Source organism: Halichoerus grypus, chromosome 4 (assembly GCF_964656455.1).
Source record: "Halichoerus grypus chromosome 4, mHalGry1.hap1.1, whole genome shotgun sequence".
Taxonomy (NCBI): Eukaryota; Metazoa; Chordata; class Mammalia; order Carnivora; family Phocidae; genus Halichoerus; species Halichoerus grypus.
Genome location: NC_135715.1, coordinates 95,878,245 through 95,899,593, shown reverse-complemented (window position 1 = coordinate 95,899,593; position 21,349 = coordinate 95,878,245). Strand labels below are relative to the sequence as shown.

At 38.6% G+C, this 21,349-nt stretch overlaps 1 protein-coding gene across 1 annotated transcript; it reads left to right on the top strand.

Annotated features, from left to right (window-relative positions):
* The first annotated feature begins 443 nt into the window (after positions 1-443).
* LOC144381498 (hyaluronan mediated motility receptor) lies at positions 444-2,949 on the top strand. Its single transcript, XM_078069975.1, has one exon. The coding sequence runs from the start codon at positions 481-483 to the stop codon at positions 2,623-2,625; it is 2,145 nt and encodes a 714-aa protein (XP_077926101.1). The 5' UTR covers positions 444-480; the 3' UTR covers positions 2,626-2,949.
* The last annotated feature ends 18,400 nt before the right edge of the window (positions 2,950-21,349 follow it).

Genomic DNA, 21,349 nt, shown 5'->3' with positions numbered 1-21,349 from the left:
GCGCAGGTTTCTGTTTTAGTTTCCATATTTTTTACAGTCCTATAGGAAAACAAAGTCAACTTCAAAGAGATTGAAGAAATTGAGTTCACATATCTCTCGCTTGATCAGTCCTCTTTTTCTCAAACTGTCCACTGATATTTAAAATCTCAAGTACTCTACTTTATAAGATCAAACTAACACAAGGGTATCCGTTTCAGGCCCTTTGCCAACTAATTTAGAGGAGATCATAACGCAGGTCAGAAAAAGGCAGGACCCAAGGACACTTCAGTGTATCAATAGTCTCAGGGATTCGTATTATTTAAAGCTAATTTTACTGCTTGCCTTCCTTGTCCCCAGTATTTCTGAACAAAGGAAATTAAAACTTAGGTAATGTCTAGAAAAGGGGAAAAAGCATTAAAGAATACCATCGTATATGGTAATAAGCGGCAGGAAGTTGGGAGGAGAGCTAGTGACCTTCAGTTTGTGGAGCTGGTCGTCAACATGTCTTTTCCTAAGGCGCCCCTGAAACGATTCAATGACCCTTCCGGTTGTGCACCGTCTCCAGGTACTTATGATGTTAAAATGTCAGAAGTATTGAAAGGACCAGTATCCTTTCAGAAATCACAAAGATTTAAAAAACAAAAAGAATCTCAACAAAATCTTAATGTTGACAAAGATACTACCCTGCCTGCTTCAGCAAGAAAAGTTAAGACTTTGGGATTAAAGAAGGAATCTCAAAAGAATGATAAAGATTTGAAGATATTAGAAAAAGAGATTCGTGTTCTTCTGCAGGAACGTGGTGCTCAGGACAAGCGGATCCAGGATCTGGAAGCTGAGTTGGAGAAAATGGAGGCCAAGCTAAATGCTACAGTCAGGGAGAAAACATCTCTCTCTGCAAGTAATGCTTCCCTAGAAAAACAGCTTATTGAGTTAACTAGGACTAATGAGCTACTAAAATCAAAGTTTTCTGAAGATAGTAACCAGAAGACTATGAGAATTCTAAGCCCCGAGTTAATGAAACTTAGAAACAAAAGAGAAACAAAGATGAGGAGTGTGATGGCTAAACAGGAAGGCATGGAGGTGAAGCTGCAGGTCACTCAGAAGAATCTTGAGGAGTCTCAGGGGAAAATAGCACAACTTGAGGGGAAACTTGTTTCGATAGAGAAGGAAAAGATTGATGAAAAATCTGAAACAGAAAAACTCTTAGAATACATCGAAGAAATTACTTGTGCATCAGATCAAGTGGAAAAATACAAGCTAGATATTGCCCAGTTAGAAGAAGATTTGAAAGAAAAGAATCATGAAGTTGTAAGCCTTAAGCAGTCTCTTGAGGAAAATGTTGTTTTACTTTCTAAACAAGTAGAAGACCTGAATGCTAAGTGTCAGCTGCTCGAAAAAGAAAAAGAAGACCTTGTCAACAGAGATAGAGTACGGCATGAAACTCTAAATTCTGAAATGCAAAACTTAAAGGAGAAACTTACTCTTGAAAAACAGGAACATGAAAAACTACAACAAAAAGAATTACAGACTGATTCACTTCTGCAACAAGAGAAGGAATTGTCCTCCAGTCTTCAACAGAAGCTATGTTCTTTTCAAGAGGAAATGTTGAAAGAGAGGAATCTCTTTGAGGAAGAATTAAAGCAAGTACTGGATGAGCTAGATAAATTACAGCAAAAGGAGGAACAAGCTGAAAGGCTAGTTAGGCAGTTGGAAGAGGAAACAAAATCTCAAGCTGAAGAACTAAAACTCCTAGAAGAGAAGCTGAGAGGGAAAGAAGCTGAACTGGAAAAAACTAATGCTGCTCACAGTCAGGCCACCCTGCTTTTACAGGAGAAGTATGATAGTACAGTGCAAAACCTTGGAGATGTTACTGCTCAATTTGAAAGTTATAAAGCATTAACAGCTAGTGAGATAGACGATCTTAAGCTGGAGAACTCATCACTTCAGGAAAAAGTGGCCGAGGCCGAGAAAAGTGCAGAGGACATTCATTATCTGATATTGGCAACTGAGACCTCAAATCAAGAATACGTAAGGATGCTTCTAGATCTGCAGACCAAGTTAGCACTTAAAGAAGCAGAAATTAAAGAAATCACAGTCTCTTCTCTTAAAACAATAACTGACTTGCAGAACCAACTCAAGCAACAAGGTAAAGAGTTCAAGAAACAACTGGAAGAGGAAGAAGCAAGAAAAGCTGGAAAAGAAAACACAGTGGCAGAGTTAACTGAGGAAATGAATAAGTGGCGTCTCCTTTATGAAGAACTATATAATAAAACGAAACCTTTTCAGCTACAACTGGATGCATTTGAAGCAGAGAAACAGGCTTTGTTGAATGAACATGGTGCAGCTCAGAAACAACTAAATAAACTAAGAGATTCGTATGCTAAATTACTGGGTCATCAAAATCTAAAGCAAAAAATCAAGCATGTTGTGAAACTGAAAGATGAAAATAGCCAACTCAAATCGGAGGTGTCAAAACTCCGCTCTCAGCTTGCTAAAAGAAAACAAAATGAGACAAAACTACAGGAGGAATTGAATAAAGTTCTTGGTATCAAACACTTTGATCCTTCAAAGGCTTTTCTTCATGAAAGCAAAGAAAATTTTGCTCTCAAAACTCCGTTGAAAGAAGGCAATACAAACTGCTATTGAGCTCCTATGGAGTTTCAAGAATGATGCAAGTAAACATCTGAAAGATCTGTTAAAGATTATTTCATTCTTACTATTTTTATTATTATTGTTGCTGTTATTATTATGTTTGTAATGAATATTTTTAATGTATTTAATATTAACTTCCTATTCTTAGGTATGTGAAGGGAAGTTCAATATTTTTTACCAGTATGACTTCTGACATTTTATTTTCTGTTATCTGTACCTCCTCCTTGTCACCTCATTATACACCTTCTCACTGGCTTTCCAACTTACAACTCATCCCATCCAATCAACATTCCTTTAAAAATTTTTCAGATTATTATTCCCCTACTCTGAAACCTTAGACAGTTTCAAGACTCTAATCTATAGGTTTTTTAGTTTGATACCAGAGGCCTTTTCTAATCTGAAACTCTTAAGCTAGGCTAAAACACCTTGGCTTGTTCTTGCCTCTACCTGGATTGTCTAATAATGTTCATTCTGTTGTACCCATCATCCATTTATCCAGTTCAAATAAGAAATAAGGGTATGCCTAACTCCATAGTGATCTCTTTGTCTCCTGTCAGGGTCACTGAGTTGGTCAGTAATTTGCAGATTCCTAGACTCCATCTCAATCCTACTAAATTAAAATCTAGAGTTTAGCCTGAAAATCTGCATTTTTTTACAAACTGTGCAGTCAAGTCTTAGATACACTAAAAATCTGAGAAACTATCTTCAAGAGAATTTGTCTTAGAGTGCTTGGCATCTGACTACTGGCTGCTTGATTAATATTTGTGTAATATGAAATAAAACCACACATTAAATCATTAAAAAAAAAAAAAGAATACCATCGTATAACTCTTAGGTGTGACATTATATGGAAAGGGGAATGCAGGGGCCCTGGGTGGCTCAGGAGGTTAAGCGTCTGCCTTCGGCTCAGGTCAGGATCCCAGAGTCCTGGGATCGAATCCCGCATCGGGCTCCTTGCTCAGCAAGGAGCCTGCTTCTCCCTCTGCCTGCCGCCCCCCGACCCCAGCCCGGCTTGTGCTCTCGCACTCTCTCTCTCTGGTAAATAATAAATAAAATCTTTAAAAAAAAAAAAAAAGCAAGGGGAATGCTGCTTGCATGGCTGCTCACAACCCCAAAACAGCTGGTAGAGGCCGACTTGGATTTGTCTAGGTCACAGTTTTCTCAGCTCTTCAGTGGAACTAAGACTGCCGGCTTCATGGGATTATAGTAAACCATAAATGAGCAAATGATTCTGCGGTACGTAGCAAAGAATAGAAGAGAGCAAACACAGGGAGGTAGGTAACACCAGCAGTAATTGGCATGATGCTGCTGAAGGAATGGTAGTAATTCTCGCATTGTTTACTGTGGTTGTGGCACTGAGAGTTCATGGAGGTAGAAGAGGAGGTTATAGACACAGCACCAGATAGAACCCTAATGAGAGTATGTTTAGCAGTAATTATATACTGATTATGTAGGCCTCCCTGAAAACCAAGGAAGGACCTAATCCCATCACGCTCTATAACAAGGTTCAGCAAACCACAGCCTGCCTCTTAGTTTTGTATGTCCAGAGAGCCAGGAATTTTATATACATAGTATATATTATGTACAAATATATAAATTACATATTTATATAAATATTATATGTAATTAATATATAAATATAATTTATACATAAATTTTATAATTTATATATTTATATACAAATATATATAAATTTTAATATATAATTTTGATATATATAATTTACAAAATATATACAATTTATAAATTATATAAATGTTATATATAATTAATATATATTGAATATATATAATTTATATAGTTATAAAATTACATTGAAATTGTTATATTTTAAATGGGTATATATAATTTATATATAAATCATATATGTTTATATATAAATATATAGAAATTTTAGTATATATAATTTATATATAATATATAATAACTAATATATTAAACATATATTACATATATTAAATGTATGTAACTTATAAAATATATATAATTTATAAATTATATAAATGTGGTATGATTGTTGATTACTACAAGACTCCCAGGTCTTCCCTTACCCCTTGCCTAAATCCCTTACACTCATATCTCCTAATCTGACCCAATTTAACAACTCCTTAAATACCCACACTCCTAGTAAAATCCCCTAAATTCTCAAAATCTTCTTTCATCATCTTCTGAAGATATAGATTCCTCTTTTCTCTCCCACACAGCTGGTAACTTTAAGCCTAGAATGGGAAATACTATCCTCCCTGCTTTTCATGACACTTCCAGGTTTTTCTCCCTCTCTCTGAAAGATCCAAGTTTCTTTGAAGTCCATACTATCAAATAAAGCATATTAAGATGGCCTTAATTCTGATTCACTAATAACCATTATCTTACTGGCTTAAACCAACAAAGGTTTATATTTCATTCACTTAATGCATCCATCTCAGGTCAGTGGAAAACTTTCTGTCACCATCATTTAGAAGCTAGATGGATAGAATCTGCCTCTGATCACTCATCATGGCAGAGATAAGGAGACATGAAGACTCATGTACTGGCTCTTGAAGATGGCCTTCCAGAGGTAGCATCTCATGTTCACATTAATGGACCAAAGTGATTCATGTGAATAGGCATAATTTCTTGAGGACATTTCTTTTTTTTTAAAGATTGTATTTATTTATTTATTTATTTATTTGAGAGAGAGAAAGAGTGTGTGTGAGTGGGGGGGAGGGGCAGAGGGACAGAAACTCAAGAAGACTCCCTGCTGAGTGTGGAGCCCACCATGGGACTCAATCCCATGACCCTGAGATCATGACCTGAGCCAAAACCAAGAGTCGTTAGCTTAGCCAACTGAGCCACCCAGGGGTCTCAAGGGCATTTCTACCAAACAACTTGAAAGAGGGGAATGGAAAATATTTCTGAACATCATTAACAATTCTCATTCCCCACCACCCAAATGTCCCTCCTTAATGCAGTCATCTGTAGATCTCAGGACCATTTTCCCCGATTCCTTTGAATGTTAGCAGATGGTTCATCTCCCTCTCTCCCACAACTTCACCCAATACTCAGTGATGTTAATCTCCACACAGATTATCTTTCCAATATCTGCCACTCAGTTAGTTGGCTTTGTCATCATTCCACCTCCGCTATTTCCCCTATGGTCATAACCTAGACCTTGAAATTACTCTGACTATAATCCTCCCAAAATCTCAAGCATGCCATTCTCCTAGTAACACCTCCAATCTTTCCATCTCAACACTTCCCATCTCCCAACCCTACCATTTGCCCACCCCACTGGGACCTCCCATCTGCTATAAATTTTCACTGCCGATCACTCACCCTCTATATCTTCATGTTTCCCTATTGTTCTTATATCTCATAAGCCATCATTATTACACTTCTTTGCATACTCTGTCAGCTCATTTGTCCCTCTTCCCCTCCTTTCTACACGTTTAGGAAAATGCAACCTAGGTTAAATCCTAATCTTCACCTACTCCACACCTGGACCCAAACAGAGAAGAGGCCTTAGAAAAACACATAGTCTTTGATAGTCTTGTTTTAAATTCATGATCATAAATTTTAAGGGGATCTTTAGAACTTCTCACAGATATAAGAACATTCCCCTATGTAATTTACTTTGCCATTCTGTCCTAGGTTCTTGCTAGTGTGGCCCAACAGCTAGCAGAATAAGCATCCTCTGGGAGCTTGTTGTTATTCTTGCATGTACTGTCATGTACCCCTACTCTGTCAGAATTTGCATTTTAACAAGAAACTCTGGTGATTTGTACATGTACATTAAAATCCAGGAATCTCTACCCCAGATAACTGTTTTAAATGGGCTGCAGATGCTCATTGTCCTTTGACTATTCCTGTTTACCTGCCTAACTTCTAACATTAGGAAGCTTTAAGGGTCAGTCTTCAGACGTGTTCTCAATCTACACTCAACACCTTAGTTTAGATCATCCCTTTGAGCTCTTTGTAGAACTGCAGTGACCAAACATATGTCTCTAGTCACATTCTCTCCATATACTTCAGATGTTTGCATCCAGTTTTCTTCTACTATATCCCCGTTGGGTTGTCTAACAGGTCCTAAAATTAAACATCTACAAAACAGAATTCTTGATTCTCTGTCCATCCTTCCCCAACCATCAATCTGGTTCCTCCCACCATATTCTCTATCTCAGTAAGGTAACTCCATTTTTCAAGGTGTTCAGACCAAAATCTTGGCATGATCCTGACTTCTGTGTGTGTGTGTGTGTGTGTGTGTGTGTGGTCTAGTCCACCAAAAAATTAATTGACTGTTCAACAATATCCAAAATCTGACCATTTTTCACTTCTTCCATCATTCCCATCCTAGTTAAAGCCATCATTATCCTTCACGTGAATTATATTGAAAACCTCCCAACTGGTCTTCTCCCTTCTCCCTTGGTCTCCTCTACAGCATATTCATTCATACTGTAGGTAGAGTAATCCTTTTGAAACCTGTCAAATCATGTTACCCCTCTGCTCAGAATTTTCATATGGGTTCTCATTCTCACTGAGAGGAGAATCCTATTTTTTCATGGCCTAAAAGGTCCTATATACTCTGGCTTCAGCTTCATTTTCTGCTTTTTCCCCCTACATTTTCCCTTGCTCACTTCTCTCCATGCACATTAGTTTCATTGTCTACCTTGAACATGCCAAACACACTCTCAACTCAAGGACTTTTATCCTGCTCTTCTTTCTGCTTGGAATGTTCTTCGCCTGCTAACTACACAACCAGCCTCCCCATTTCCTCCCAGTGTCCTAATAAAGGCCTTCCCTCACCACACACACATATCCCCACTCTATCACTCCCTATTCTTTTATTTCTTATGCCCCAAATTTGCTTCTCATAATACTTATTAGTACCTGAGATCTTTTGTGTGTGAATATGTATGTTTGCATGAGTATTATTGTTTTTAGCACATACTAGGCACTAAGTAAACATTAGTTTTGTAAAATAATGAATAAATAAATTATTAGACCTAGTCATAGAATTCTTGGGGAAATGTCAATAAAGTTTTTAAATAAAATACTACAATTTTATTCTTGATTTTAAATATAATAAATTATTATTTTATAAATTTTAGAAAATACAGAAGTGACACATATTTAGGAAGATAATATTAAGCTTATCATTTAGATAAAATGGATATAAGCATTTTGGACATGTTTTATTCTTCTCCATTTTATTGGAAAAATATTTGTGTGTATATACACTAAACAGGTTTTTATGTGTATAATATTCTATCCTGCTTTTCTATGTCACATTATATCATAAGAATTTTATATAAAAATGATGTAACAGCCACATAATGATTCTGCCTTATAAGCACATTTTATTTAGTCATTATCTTATCGTTAGACATTAAGCTAGCTGTTTCTAAATTTTTGCTATTTTAAAAATCTCCGAGTAAACTTGTTGTACATAAATATTTACACATCTCTGGTTATTTATTTAAGATAAATTACAATAGGTTGACTTACTGGGTCAAAGGGAATATTTGAAAGACTTCTGCTGTATATAATCAAATTAACCTTCATAAAATTTGTGTTAATCAACATCCCTGTAGAGGAATCTGAGAATTTAGACCTCATCACATCCCTGATAGTCCAAAATCCTTATTCATTTAAGAAAATTGCCAATAATATAGATTGAAAATGTTATCTCATTTCAATTAGTATATTTTTATTAGTAATGAGGTTGGTTAGTTGTCCTCATCTTTTGAGACCAATTCTACAGCGTATGCTCTGCCCAACACTCCTGATTCGGGTAAAGCTGCTCTCCCAGAAGCATGAATCCTGCCTCTGCAGTAAGAAAGAAATCACTTCAATTTTATTCATTACAGCTGGCCTCTTGCCAAGCAACCTTTCATCATTCTTTTTCAAACGTTGATCTGACCCAGTGCTGTCTTGCAATCGATCCAGTCAACACCTAATTAAGAGGGTGTATACTGATGGTAAATAAGCCACACTGTAATTTATAATGACTTTATTTCAAGAATTGTTTACCTATTGGGAAATGAGATTTCTTCTCTGCAAATTCAAACAGTGTCTCTCAGAATCTCCAAATCAACCCAAATGGATTTACCACAAGAATTTTATGTCCCAGATTTCCCCAAGGCAACAGACCAAAAGCACAATTTATGCATAGACATAATAAACTGTTACTTGTTTCAATGTGATTTGCAGGCCACTGTTAAATCTTTCCTAGCCAAGATAATTTATTTAACTTACCTTCCACAATGTCTTAAATTTTACCATTATAGAGACCCTTTGGCTAATGAATTTCAATGTTTCCAGGTGTGAATTTATGATACTCAGAACTAACATTAACACATGAGGCTCTTTTTAACTCACTATCAGCCTAGGCCTTTTTGGTCCATCTCTGAAGGAAATGTGTAGCTGAAGAAATCGCTGGGTTTTAAGCGAGGGTATTTCAGAATATAAAGCATTATTCTGGGAAAAAAAATATAAGCTTTAGTTGAGATTCCAAAGTTGGGGATGAGAAGGTGGGAGGATACTCTGAGACTAATAATGCATTGGGAAATAAATTAGTAGTGCCTGCCTAAAGAGCTATATGAGAAATATTCTAGGACTAGACAGTGGGAAAGAATATAGTCATAAGTAAAAACTTCCAACATGAGGAGAGGATTAGGAAGTAGCATTGTAGGTGCTCTAGGTTTGATTACGCTGGTGCATGATTCCCAGGACTTTCCTGGAGGGTATATTAAAATGGATTACTGAGCCCCTAACCCAGAGTTTCTGACTCAGTTGGTTTGAGTGTGGCTTGTGTATTTGCATTTCTAACAAATTCCCTGGTGATGCTGACGTTACTAGTTAGGGACCTTGAGAACCATTGGCTTGAATGTTAGGTGCCATCCCCTTACTGTTGGACTGAAGGAACCTAGGAAAAAAACATGGGATTTGAGAAGTCTATTATCTTTAACTCTCTGCTGAAGAGTAAACACATTCAAAGTGTTTTTAGACCCATACAGTATAAAGCCTCATATCATACAATTCTGTTACATCACGAGGAGCTCTTAGAGAAACTCTTTACTGAAATTCTTAGACTAGGATTGACAGATTTAGCAAAAGAAAACAAAATTATATATAAATATAGACATACATATATGTGTATCTATACTTAATGTGTATCTATATATATATTTGTAATGTGTATCTATATATAAATATAGATACACATATATATGTATGCATATACACACATATGCATACATATGTGTGTATAAATATGCATATATGTCTCAATGAAATTTAAGTTTTATATAAACAATAATATTTTTAGGTTATAAGTATGTCCCATGCAGTACGGTTCTGAAATTCAAATTTACTAGAAATTCTGTATTTTATCTACCAATCCTATCTCTGAAAAACCAATGTGGGAAAGCTTCTAGAAAAGTGAAGTGCAATAATTCCGTCTCCTAAACCAGAGATATAGAGAGAATTTAAAAGATGACTTCAGAAATACCATAGCATTGGTTGTGAGTACTTTGAACTAGTGGTCCAACTCCCAAACGGATGGTGCTTGGTCCTGTTTAGCGGGTTGCAGAAGTAGAAAGGTGGGGGAGGCCTAGAACCTACTAGGAAGCAACCAAAAACTGAAGTAGGTGGGACTGAATCTGTGCCCTATCTCCCCCACCAGCCCTCCATTCTATCACTTTGACCTTGTTCTGCAATAGTCTTAGGCAATCCAAACAGAGGATAAAGAAATGGTGGGCAATGGAAAGCACCATCTTTGTGAGACTACATTAGTCCACACCAGTAAGGAAAATTCTAGGTACTTTTCAAAACTGAGTTTAATGCAAGACTTCGGCTAAAGGGAGATGAAAGAGCTGGAAGAGTAACAAAGGAAGGTAGTTTTATCCCCAAATTCATAACCGAAGGTGGCTGCTACCTCCCTTAGGGCTGAAGAAACAAAGGGATGCCACCACCCTGAGCCCATGATCACGGTCCCATTGAAAATGATGTGGTGGGATCTGGGCTGCCTCATCCTGAACCGAGGCACACAGCTGCCAGTAACCAATGCTAGCATCTCCACTGCTTCTGCCAGTGGTACCACCGCCATGTTAGAAAGCACTGCCAGGAAGTAGAAAAAGATGGCGGTCCCACTCTCCTGCTTTGTAATCTCACTCCAGTATGTCCCACTGGCTGAACATGACAGGAAGCCAGCTGGCAAGGGAGTTTGGAGAGACGTGGTTTATAGTCTCCCAGCCCTGGTAGGGAAGGGGAGATTATAAAAGCATTCATTGGAGCTGAGTGAATACAGACACCAATTGGCACAGTCCACTCCTGGCAATTCATTTCCATACCCACCATCCCTCCCATAATTGCACTTCTTAACAACAACTTTAATGACATCAGGTTTCTGCACAGCAAAAAGCAGTTAACCCTCATAAGCATACTTGTTCCCCCAAAGAGGCCACACATGAGGTCAAATAAGAGAGTGGATAATATTAGTTCCATTTCTAAGTGAGTTACAAGCCCACTTAGATATACTGCTACCTAAAGAACCAATGGAAGCACTTCTTACATAATATAATAGTAAAGGGGGAGAGGAAAAAATGAAAAATATATAAAATATGCATATAGTAAGCATATAGGAAAATATGAGTAGTCACTACAGTCCTCATTTCTGTGACTGTCGTGAGAACATAGTTGATATTTGTAATTTCCTCTAATCAATGACTTACGTCATATTCTCTTTGCCCCAGCTAATATTCCAGCTTGTTGTTAGGTGTTCTTTATCTGGTGTTTGACCTAAACATTTATTTTTGGAGATTCTGGTCACTTATAGGCCCTGCTTTTACTGCATTTCTGTAATCTTCCATTAATGCTTACTACTGTGTGTGGAAGTACTAAGAAGCACCCCAGAGAATCCCTTGGGCTTCTTAGTTTTCCCTGCCTCTAATAGCAACATTTTATTTCCACTGGATAATCAGAATAAATAAACCCCAACCTGTACAGTAATCCCATTGTTTGCCTTAGGCTCAATGGCATGAGGAGCTCAAAATAACCAGGTAGCAGTCTCAACTTGGATTTTATTGAAAATAATATTGTGATCCTTAGAAATTGTCCTCCTAGGGATGAAAACCCCTAAGTCAGAAAAGTCCAAAATCGTGGGGATGGGAAGCAAACATTTGTGAGTCTTTTATTAGATGCATTAGTGAATGAGTCATTCTTGCTTCCACTCCTGACTTTCAGACCTCAGTATTATTGCTGTGAGAGTAACTGCATGATATATCCATCATAGGTTCAAAGCATCTATCAGGGGGGCCTGGGTGGCTCAGTCGGTTAAGCGTCAGTCACTTGGTTTCAGCTCAGGTCATGATCTCAGGGTTCTGGGATCGAGCCCCACGTGGGGCTCCCTCCTCAGTGGGGAGTTTGCTTGTCTCCCTCTCCCTCTGACCCTCCCACTCTCATGCTCGCTCTCTCTCTCACTCTCTCAAATGAATAAATAAATCTTAAAAAAAAAAAAAAGAAAAGAAAAGCATCTATCATACCCGATAGGGTAACAGCACAACCGCCCAAGGTGTTGTCTTCTAACTGGTGTCAAAAGCAGCATATTATTCTTTACAACCAACTGCTTCAGAACGATGCTGTAGACGTTATAACCAGTGACTTCCACACAGTAGGATTGCGGGGGAGTCTGTCTTACCTTCTCATGCAGTTCATTTCCACGCTGAAAATCTGATCAAGCCCTGTCTCCTCTACAGCGCTGATGTTTGATGCTAAAATGCGGTTACTGCCACCATTCCTATCACCATCACTAACTGGAGGCACTTTCTTTTCTCCTTGTCCTACCTGCCAGTCTCCTGCTGGTACTTCCCCTTGAAAGAAACCCAACAGAAATGTACTAAGCAGGCTTCTAACTCCACTGATAGAGAATAATCTACAGCAAAGCAAGTATGGAGCTGAGGAACAACAAACACCATCCAACACAAGAACAGCTCCTCACAGAACATTAGGATGACAAAATCAGAGAGTCACGTTATTACTCATTTCTCCCGATGTCAAAATTACTATCAACTATTTAATACAATTCTTTCCTGATCTAAAGCCCCAGCCCTCACCAAGGAGAAGGAAACGTCTAATTTTTTTTTTTCAAGGGCAAAATAGAGTCTTGGAGAATACAAAATGAGACTACTATGATCAGTAATTAAAAATTCCTGAGCCCTTAATACAGGCCATACACTTTGCTAAGTAATTTACTTGTGCTATATCACTGAACTCAAACAACCCCATGGATAAGCATTACGATGGCCCTAATCTCAATGATGAGGAAACTGAAATATAAAGAGTTAAATAATTTGCCCAAGGTCAGCCAGGTAGCATATGGCACAGCATGGATAGAAACCCAGCGGAGACGGCCCCACAGCCCACATTCTCAAACATGACCTCTGCTCCACCTCCAACCACATCTCCCTTTCCCTTCCAATCCCTCTCATAACCAAGTTGACACTTTTTAAAGCAGTTTGCCAGGACTAACTTCAGCTTAATTGTCCCATTGAGCTTTATTACCATTAATTCTCCCAAATGAATTCGTGAGTTAAATGAACATATACTAAAACAGGAAGCCCACAACCTCAGCCTGATTTCTTGTTATGTGAACATGAACTAAACAAATAGATACAATCAAAGGAAGAGCATAATGTCTGGCATATAGCAAGCAACAATAAATATGTATTTATGAATGGATTAATCGTGTCTCTCCGTAAGGGTACAAAATACCCACCATGTTTCATATAAAATAAACCCACTCTTTTCAATATGGTGTTTAGGAAATTTCTTCAAATGGGAAGTTTTAGACATTTGTAAATTATTTTAACTTCCTCTTCTGCTCTGTACCAAATGAAGGAGAGCTACCTGAGTCCAACATCTATATTTTAGAAGAGAGAAAGGCAAAACTTACCAACTCTTTTAAGGAAAGCAGACGAGGTTATTGGGTTACAAAGCCCAAAAGATATTATACTGATATTTTCTGAAGTCAGACACCATGGAAGCAATATATCAGGGATCCCTAAGTAAGGGTTTGACTTTTGGTGCCCTCTCTAAAGTCTTGAACACACTTTAATTATCTCTGAGTTATGAATAATATTGAAGCCAATTAGAATAAGGTTATAGTTTCAAGGGTGGATCCATAAAAAGAAGGCTCTGGTTCTCACAGCAAACACCAAGAGAGTCCTTAGACATGAGATTTCCTGGTCCTGGACCTATATATAATCACGAGTCCTGATTCTCCTTGTCCTTAGCTAATAGAAATTGAAATTGTAATGTGGACATTATTATCCCTTCATGAAAAAAAATAATTAATAATGAATGTCCTGATTGTCCTTCATCCCCATAATGTATCTGGACCAAAATAAAAGACAAAGGAGTGTTCTGACGAGATTGATGAATGGGAACAATGTCCCAAGGGTCCCTTCTCCAAATCTTCTTTCCTTGCTTGTCCTCTTCTTTTCCAAAGCTCCCTTTACGCTCCCTGTACACTCTACCCTTATGCATCGCAAAACCACTTCACTTCTGCCAACAGAAAGATGTTATTGGGGGTACTTCCTTTTTCTACAAGGCTCCATCGCATTTCCTCAGGAACCGCTCCATCTCTCCTCATCCCCAACCCTGACCTACGTAGGCAGCTGCCTCCCTGTGGTATTCCCTTGGAAAATGACTCTTCATTGCCACCAAATCCTTAATTCACTCTTGTCCTCCTGGTTTTTAAGATAGAAAAAAAGTCAGACCAGGAGAATGTCTAATCACTCATTCATCTGCAGAAAACTTTTATTTCTTGACCAGTTACCCAGGTGCTGATCTTCTTTTCTATCCCCGGAAGCACACCTGCTTTGTTTTGTTTTTCGGGGTGTGTGTGTGTGTGTGTGTGTGTGTGTGTGTGTGTGTGTGTGTTAATGAAGCCTTAAGGCTTACCCCTCATACCTAACTCCCAGCTGCATCCCCACAGCAGGCGTCTCCTTAATGTGACAGGCAAGCACATTATGCTAAGTAGATAATCACAACAATTAACTGGAAAGGTTATAATTTCATCCTGTTTGGTACAGTTGGCCTGTCAAAAATAATTATGTTAAAATAGATCTCAAGCCTCCCTCTGCAAAACTGAGGGGAAAAAAAGAAAGAAAGGAAAAGACAACAGCTAAGAACTTCTAACCTGGCCAAATTGAATGTTCTGAAATTTCACTGCTGGCTGAAACACTGGAGAGATATTTAGTAGAAGAGTCTTTTCAGCTCAGTTGGAGATGTTCAGTTCAGTGGTGCTCAATATAAATATTGAATAAAACATATGTGGCAGACTTTTGAGTCACAAGACCTGACCAAAAAGGTAATCTCTCACCATTCACAAGGAAGTAAGAAGAAAGACAGAAACAGTCCTTTTAACAGTTCCAAATCCTGCCTTCAGCTTTGCCTGTCCTCATGTTGGGCAACTTAGTTGGTCTAGAGCTGGGTATTTTCATTCTGGCATCTTGTCTCCACTCCGAATCCAATTAGCTGTGGGATTTGGAGCACCTCACTTTGCCTCTTTAGTTACCATGTTCATTATTAATAAAAGTAAAAGCTCAAACTAAAGTACTAATTTTAATTCTACTAAAATGTGTTATACCAAAGATAAACAGACTTCAGTCACAAAAATCTGATTCATTAGCAACATTATCACTGCCACTGGAAGAGAGATTTTTCTACTTGATTCCATTTCTTCTTATTTCCTTCTCTTCCTGTCATATTTCCTGCTATTTTGGGTGGGATACAGATCACTGTTATCTTCAAGTGCTTGCCCTCAAGAAGATGCAGCCTAGCTGGTGAAGCAGAATCTAAACATATGACACAAGTAGAGAAACAAATTAAAGAGAGTAGACAAAATATGTGGAATTACACACTAACATCACAACACCTGGCTAGTCTGGAAAATGAAAAATCACTATGGCTTACATTATAGAGTGCTTGGGAATGTTATACATTTTTTTTTGTATATTCTAAAACAAACTGTGTGCATTGTATTTACATAAAATCGGACCCTTATATAGTGTGAAAGTTCACAAAAGTACAGGGTGGACGGCATAGAGGCAAACGAGTCTTTTCAGTGTAAGAAGAGGCACTTCTTACAAGTTTTCTTTTCATGTTTTTTATGCCATTGTAATTTACACCCTAGAATCTGAGGATGCACTCTCTGCCTTTTTTATTTACTTCTCTGCCTTTTTAATTTACTTCTCTTCAAAAATGTGCCCGTCAATTTTTGTGTTATTTTTCTACCAAATCACAATGAAAAAAAAAAAAAAAAAACACGATCATTTTCTATTTTCAACTCCTAAGTCCATTGTACGTCTGACCTGCTTTTATGCAACTGTTCCTTGTGCTTGCTACAAAGCTATAAGCTTTGTTTGGCACTCTTAGAGGTCACAGTACACCGAATCACTCGGTACAATACATTACTTATTCATGTTCCTTCCCAGGACACTGGGACCTCCATGAGTATAAGAACTCTGCCATATTCACCTTCAAACCTCAGCTCCCGTACAGTGCTTATCATATGGTAAGTATTAATAACAGCCACTGTTGGGTTCCTATTTAACAACCATCCTTCCCCCTTTGCTTTTTTAACAGAGCCCAGGTTCCATTCAAGCACTCCCCCTTTTCCACATAGCTATGTGCTTGAGCAGAGGGGCCTCACCCCAGTCGCTGTCAGTGAATCACATTCTAAAGAGAACAATGCTCCCATTCCTTTGGCCAATGATTGAGGTCCAGTAATACTCGGGAAAGGAAATTTAATTCACACAATAAAAAGTTCTGTGGTATGATATTTCTAAGGTTAGTTAGCTCAGCAATGAGATGTCATCCAAGATCCAGATATTTTCCATCTTTTCCCTCTATCATTCTCAGCAGGTTGGCTTCATCCTCAGACAATCTGCTGTGGGTTAAGGTGGCAGTTCCCAGCTATCAGATGTCGCTCACCAACAAGATAACGCAGACCTTATTTTAGCTAATGAGTTGTTAGGAAATGTCTTCTGGCATTATCTTGAAAGATTTTTCTTGCCAATAAAAATAGACACAGAAAGAAAAAAAAATCAGTCTCCTCTGCTATATATTTTCTTCTTCATATGTGACATCTGGAACGATGACTACCATTTTATAATCCTGAGAAGATCCAGTGTGAACACACAGCCAACATGTTGAGGAAAGCGGAGAAGAGCAGAAAGACAGAATAATCCCTGTGGATTTAACCAACAGTGTCAACGGTCCCCATCACAGGACTTACTATATAAGATCAATTTCCCTTTTTTTGTTCCACTATCTAAGGGTTTTTCTTACTGCCAAAGTCACCACAAGGAACATAAAATAATTCTCTTGATGAATGAATACTTACAATCTTATAGAAATTACTAAAGTTTAGAAAGGAATCAAGAAATTTTGTCTAAACCAGGATTTCTCAACTTCTAGCACCACCGGCATTTTGAGCCAGATCATCTTTTGTCGTGGAGGTGGTACTGTGTCTTTTTTTTTTTTTTTTTTTAGATTTTTTATTTATTTATTTGACAGAGAGAGAGACAGCGAGAGAGGGAACACAAGCAGGGGGAGTGGGAGAGGGAGAAGCAGGCTTCCCGCGGAGCAGGGAGCCTGATGCGGGGCTCGATTCCAGGACCCTGGGATCATGACCTGAGCCGAAGGCAGACACTTAACGACTGAGCCACCCAGGCGCCCCGGTGGTACTGTGTCTTAGAGGCTGTTCACCAGCATCCCTGGCCTCTACCCACTAGATGCCAGTAGCACCCCACCTCTCAATCGTGGCAAGCACAAATTTTGTCAGAAATTGCCAAAAGTCCTTTGAGGGGAAAAATTGCCCCAGTTGAGAACCACTGGTCTACACTTCTCATGATTTAAGTACATAAATTTAGAATCGGAGAATGAAATGATTTCTCAAGATCACACAGCTCTGGACTAGTAGAACGAATAGAAATCCATGCATACTGATCTTCAGCAGATGCTCCTTGTGTGTCCATGCCCCATTTCACCTGTGAGCCACTGTGTTTAATGAATTAATGAATCAAACAACACTATGGGAATGAAACAATGGAAATGTATTAATATTAGGTTTGCCGTTGGTGACCAAAACTCAGAATAGAAGTGTTTCAAACTAGATGTTTCTTTCTCATAGAAATCCAAGCCTGGGAGACAGAATCTATTTATTATCAAAAGCCTGCCTTCTTCTACCTCCTTGTTTTACTAACCTAAAAGTGCAGTTTCTGCTTCCAAGTCCATAGTTGCTCCAGCTCTGGCCATCATCCTCACGTGGATCCATAGGAAGAATAAAAGAAGTCAGGAAGTGTTGGTGGCATCCCACCTTTAAAGATGTATCCCATTTCCCACCCGTTTCTACCTCCTACCCTGGGCCAGAACCTAGCAGTCTTCATCTGGGGCAGCTCTCTGTCCAGCTAACATTAACGGTTCTATTAAACTGAAGGAAAAAGGAAGAGAAGATACGAGGGGACAATGTGCAGTCCCAACTACAGGAAGAATGCGAAGGTTTGGAAAGGAGAGAGTGGAGTGAAGGAACGCAGAAGGGGAAAAAAATGAGGAATATTAACATAAACCATCTGGAACCTAGTAGATCTTCAATAAAAATGAGTTCTCTTTCCTCTTCCAATCCTCCTTTGGAATTGATTTCAGCGCTATCACTAGCTCTCTGTCTAGAGGAGAAAGAGGACAATTATTTAATAGCACAACCTAAATGCAACTAAACTGCATGCATTAAAATTAAATGTAACTTTCCTGGTATTTTTATTCAAACAGAGAACATGTCCTATTTCTGACATGCACTTCCATGTGTAACTTGATTATTAGTATTACTTTTTTCTATTCTGGAGCTGTATCCTGCTGCTTTCTGACACTAATTCATCGTGTCTGCTGTGCTTACAACCTTTCTTTCTAAGCTGGTTATCCAGGAAAGCTGTGGGAACGTTGTAGGTATATATCATGCTCATTTCATAGCGGATGGAGTAGGAAATATGTTGCATGACAGATGGTTGTTAAAGAAGTTTGCTGGTCAATCACAACCCATGTGGGGTTTTATTTACAAGTCAGATAAGGCACTGAAAGGTTACATTCAAGGAATTGCCAGAATAGTTTACATTGTCTCCAATAACTGCAACTTGAGGTTAAATTAGGTCTAGTTTCAGATTTATAATGAGTAATTTCAGTTAAGTTTCTGGTGCTTAGGAAACTATGTATCTAGAAAAAAAAAAAACAAACCCTCATTCATTTATATATTCATTCAAGAAGTCTTCAGTGAGTGTCAGACATTCTTCTAAATGCGTAAGGAGGGGTACCTGGCTGGCTCAGTCAGTTAAGTCACCGACTCTTGATTTCGGCTCTGGTCATGATCTCAGGGTCGTGAGATCGAGCCCTGACTATGGGCTCTGCACTGAGCCTGGAGTCGGCTTGAGATTCTCTCTCTCCCTCTGCCCCTCCCCTTCCCACTTGCACATGCACTCTTTCTCTCTAAAAAAAGAAATGTGCAAGGATATGTCATCCTATTGGGACCAAATGAGAGGTAGAGGTAAGATTCTCAGATCTCTATGCAGAACATACTTCCTGACATCCCAGGCTGAGGTTGGCATCCTTCCTCCTCACTCACACAGCAGTGTACCCATGACTCATGGTACGTTCCACTCAGAACCACAGTCCTGGTTCCCTTGCCTACCTTCTTTTTAATTTGCAAGCTCTCGAATAGAAGGATCGTCTTAGCCACCTCTCAGTACTGTGTACTCAGCACTCAACAAAAGTTAGTTGGGTGGCTAAAGATTAAAAAAGTCACAACGAAATTTAGTTTGTATTTTATTTAATTCAACAAAATGTAAATAATAGGAACATACACTAAAAATCATGGAAAGCAATAATCATATGAATTAGAGAAGCCATAAAGGCTTCAAGATAAAAGTAATGAGAATCTTTAACCAAAGGCATCGGTCCTTTCTCACAAGGAACAGTTATTACTACTCTAATTCGCTTCAATCTGTCCACTTACATGCAATGTCAAAGGAAGAAGCCACTCTAACATGGTTAATTCCATCTCCAGCTAGTGAAATCACACATTTGCATCTCCTTAGCATTGACTTTTGAAAAGTTACCAAAGAAATGCCTATGTAAGAGATATCTGCTTGAGTGGCCCCGCTTCCTCTTTACTCTTGTGGCTCCGCTGTCCTGGGATGGATGAATTCACACTGGATGACAGGCGGGCAGCCCAACAGCCGCAAATGCCACAGTGAGATAGGTCCGATCAGGCGAGACTTGGCAGTGACCTGGTAGGAGATGAATTAGGAATGAGGAAATGGTAGGTTACTTTGTTTTATAACAACAACAACAACAACAAACACCCAAAAACAAAACAAATAAAAAAAACACGAAAAAACCCTGTGAAACCAGGTGAAGTATTTATGCAAATTTAGCACATTTTGCAGACATTAGATTTTGATATTAGAAACAAACTGGTTTCAAACTCAGTGCTTTTATTCTTTTTTCTCTAGAACACTATATTATGTTTTACTCTGTATTTCCAACATAATATGAAAAACACCCAGAATGTGGGAGACTTCCTGTGCAATTTGATTGCAGTAACTAGATTTTGGAGTACCTGAGAGACGATCAACAGAGCACTAGAGCAAGTCAACATTAACTTATGCCTCTTTTCCTTCTCTCCATCATATCCTCTGTTACTTAACTTTTAATGACCAGAAGATGTATTTTGTACTCCTACCTATTTAACATTAAGTGACACTTCTGAAGAAAATGTTCTTGCATTATTTTATAAAATGGGCTAGCTATACACAGACCTGCTATTTCATGCCTTTATTTACTTGTCCCTCTTTCTTACCTCTCACCCTTTTATTCAATGGGCATTAATGACATCTAGTCCTGTGCACAACAGCACCATGTTTTGTCATGAAAGGCAAAGTAAACAAATAGACACTTTTGGGTTCAATCTTACCTGAGATATTTACTGAAATATTTCCTGTTCCTCCACAGTTGGTGACTAGAAACCAATGGTGAAAACAGAGGCATGAGCAGTCATTATTCCATAGAGAAACCCAAACAACCGGTGGGAGACTCCATCTTTAAGATATTTGGAAAGGTCATTAAAGAGTTTCTGGGGGCAACCCAGTTGGTTAAGCATCCACCTCTTGATTTCAGCTCAGGTCATGATATCAGGGTTGTGAGATCCTCGGGCTCTGCGCTGGGCATGGAGCCTGCTTAAAATTCTCTCCCTCTCCCTCTGCCCTTCCCTCCCCATCTCTTAAAAAAAAAAAAAAAATCTGCTACTCCATCTCAGCCACTGCCCATCTTCCATCCCATTCTGTATTTGAAGACTAGGAGAACCAGAGAGGATAGGAGGATAGCAGTTCCAAGTTATTGGCTATCTCTAGCTACTGGAGCATTGCCCTGCCCTCTCAGGAAAGGAAAGGAAAGTGTACTTCCTTGACAGCAAGGTAGAGAGAAAAGCTCCAGGAAATTTCATTTGTAGAGATTGGCGTTGTCCTCAGGTGGGAGTGGGGGGGAGGGATGACTGACATCTTATTCCATGATTTGATGTTTGTTTATGCAGCAGACTTGCTGACTTGTCTTCTATGCCTATATAAGCAGAAGCAGAAACATAGTAAAAAAGCTGGCAGGACAGAGATGAGATGTGACCCTTTGGTCTAGC

Coding starts and splice junctions, on each gene's coding strand:
- LOC144381498 (XM_078069975.1), top strand. CDS start 481: ATGTCTTTTCCTAAGGCGCCCCTGAAACGATTCAATGACCCTTCCGGT.